This window comes from Nestor notabilis, unplaced genomic scaffold (genome assembly GCF_000696875.1).
Source record: "Nestor notabilis isolate BGI_N333 unplaced genomic scaffold, ASM69687v1 scaffold33317, whole genome shotgun sequence".
NCBI classification, from domain to species: domain Eukaryota; kingdom Metazoa; phylum Chordata; class Aves; order Psittaciformes; family Psittacidae; genus Nestor; species Nestor notabilis.
Genome location: NW_009937440.1, coordinates 2,171 through 3,354, shown reverse-complemented (window position 1 = coordinate 3,354; position 1,184 = coordinate 2,171). Strand labels below are relative to the sequence as shown.

Here is a 1,184-nt window from a genome sequence, read left to right as displayed (position 1 = left end):
CGTCCCCTCTGGCAGGTTAAAGCCATTCCCAGAAGACAACTTATCCCCCAGGAGACCTATTGCTAAAGCAGCAGAAGAGAGCTCTGGAGGGCCAGAAGTACCTGAGATGCCACCATCTCCTGCTCACAAGCATGTCCTGCTTGAAGGGCCTTCCCAAACCGAAGCATTCCCCAATTCCCTATGGAAAAGGACTCACTTTTCCACCCTCTTCCTTTTGCTCCGTGGTTGCCCATTGGCTCAGACTTCCTTGGATTGCTTGGAGCTGGAACAGCAGCAGCTTCAGAGCTTCAAGGGGCCTGGGCTGGTGACCTCCAGAGAAAGCAGCTTCCTAAAGCAAGAGCCAAAGAGGTTGATGCTGCAGAGCCCCAAATAGCCAAGTTCTGGTGTTGTCCTCAAAGGATCTCAAGGGCTTCCCCCTCCCTCCATCTGTTCTTCAAAGTTCTCCTACAGATCCATGGAATGGGGTGGCTTGGAAGGGACCTTCGAGCTTCTCTAGTTCCTCACAGGTTCCTTCCACTACAGGAGGTTGCTCCAAGCCCTGGCTTTGGACACTGCTACAGCTCCTCCTTTCAAGCCATGCCAGTGTCCCACCACCCTCCTGGTGAAGATCTCCTGCCCTACATCCAACCTACACGTCCCTTGGTTGACGTGGAACCCATCATCCCTTGGCCCATCACTGCAGCCCCTCCTGAAGCTCCATCTCCAGCCCCCTTGGAGCCTCCTTCAGACCCTGGAAGCTGCTCATCTCCAGGCTCAAGAGCCCCAATGTTCTCAGCCTGGCTCCATAGGAGAAGTTCTCCACCTCCTCCTCCTCCTCATGGCCTCCTCTGGACTTGCTCCACGTCCTTCTTACGTTGAGGAGCCCAGACCTGGATGGAGCAACCAAGTGGGGCGCAACGAGAGCAGAACAGAGGGGCAGCATCTCCTCCATGGACCTGCTGGTGGGGCAGCCCGGCCCTACTGGGCTCCAGCTTGAGGACACCTCAAGTCCTGCTCCTCAGGCTTCCTCTGGATCATTGGGAGGAAGAAGGAAGCTCTGGCTTCTTCTTGTGTCCATGGATGAGAGAAGGATGAATTCCTCCTCAGACCTCACTGAAGCCCTGCAGGTACCTTCTACTTGAGGGATCGCAGAAGACCAACCACTTTGGGGGCTCTTCTCCTTCCTAAAAGCCACCAGTTTTCCC

At 55.5% G+C, this 1,184-nt stretch overlaps 1 protein-coding gene across 1 annotated transcript in view; it reads right to left on the bottom strand.

The window, feature by feature from the left end:
* Window positions 1–196: 196 nt before the first annotated feature.
* Window positions 197–1,184, bottom strand: part of LOC104409053 (chromosome unknown open reading frame, human C18orf54) — a gene marked incomplete at both ends in the record, with an annotated part of 2,490 nt that continues 1,502 nt past the window's right edge. Inside the window, one exon of the mRNA XM_010018833.1 lies at window positions 197–328. Coding sequence (XP_010017135.1) covers window positions 197–328 — 132 coding nt within the window. The remainder of the gene's footprint in view (window positions 329–1,184) is intronic.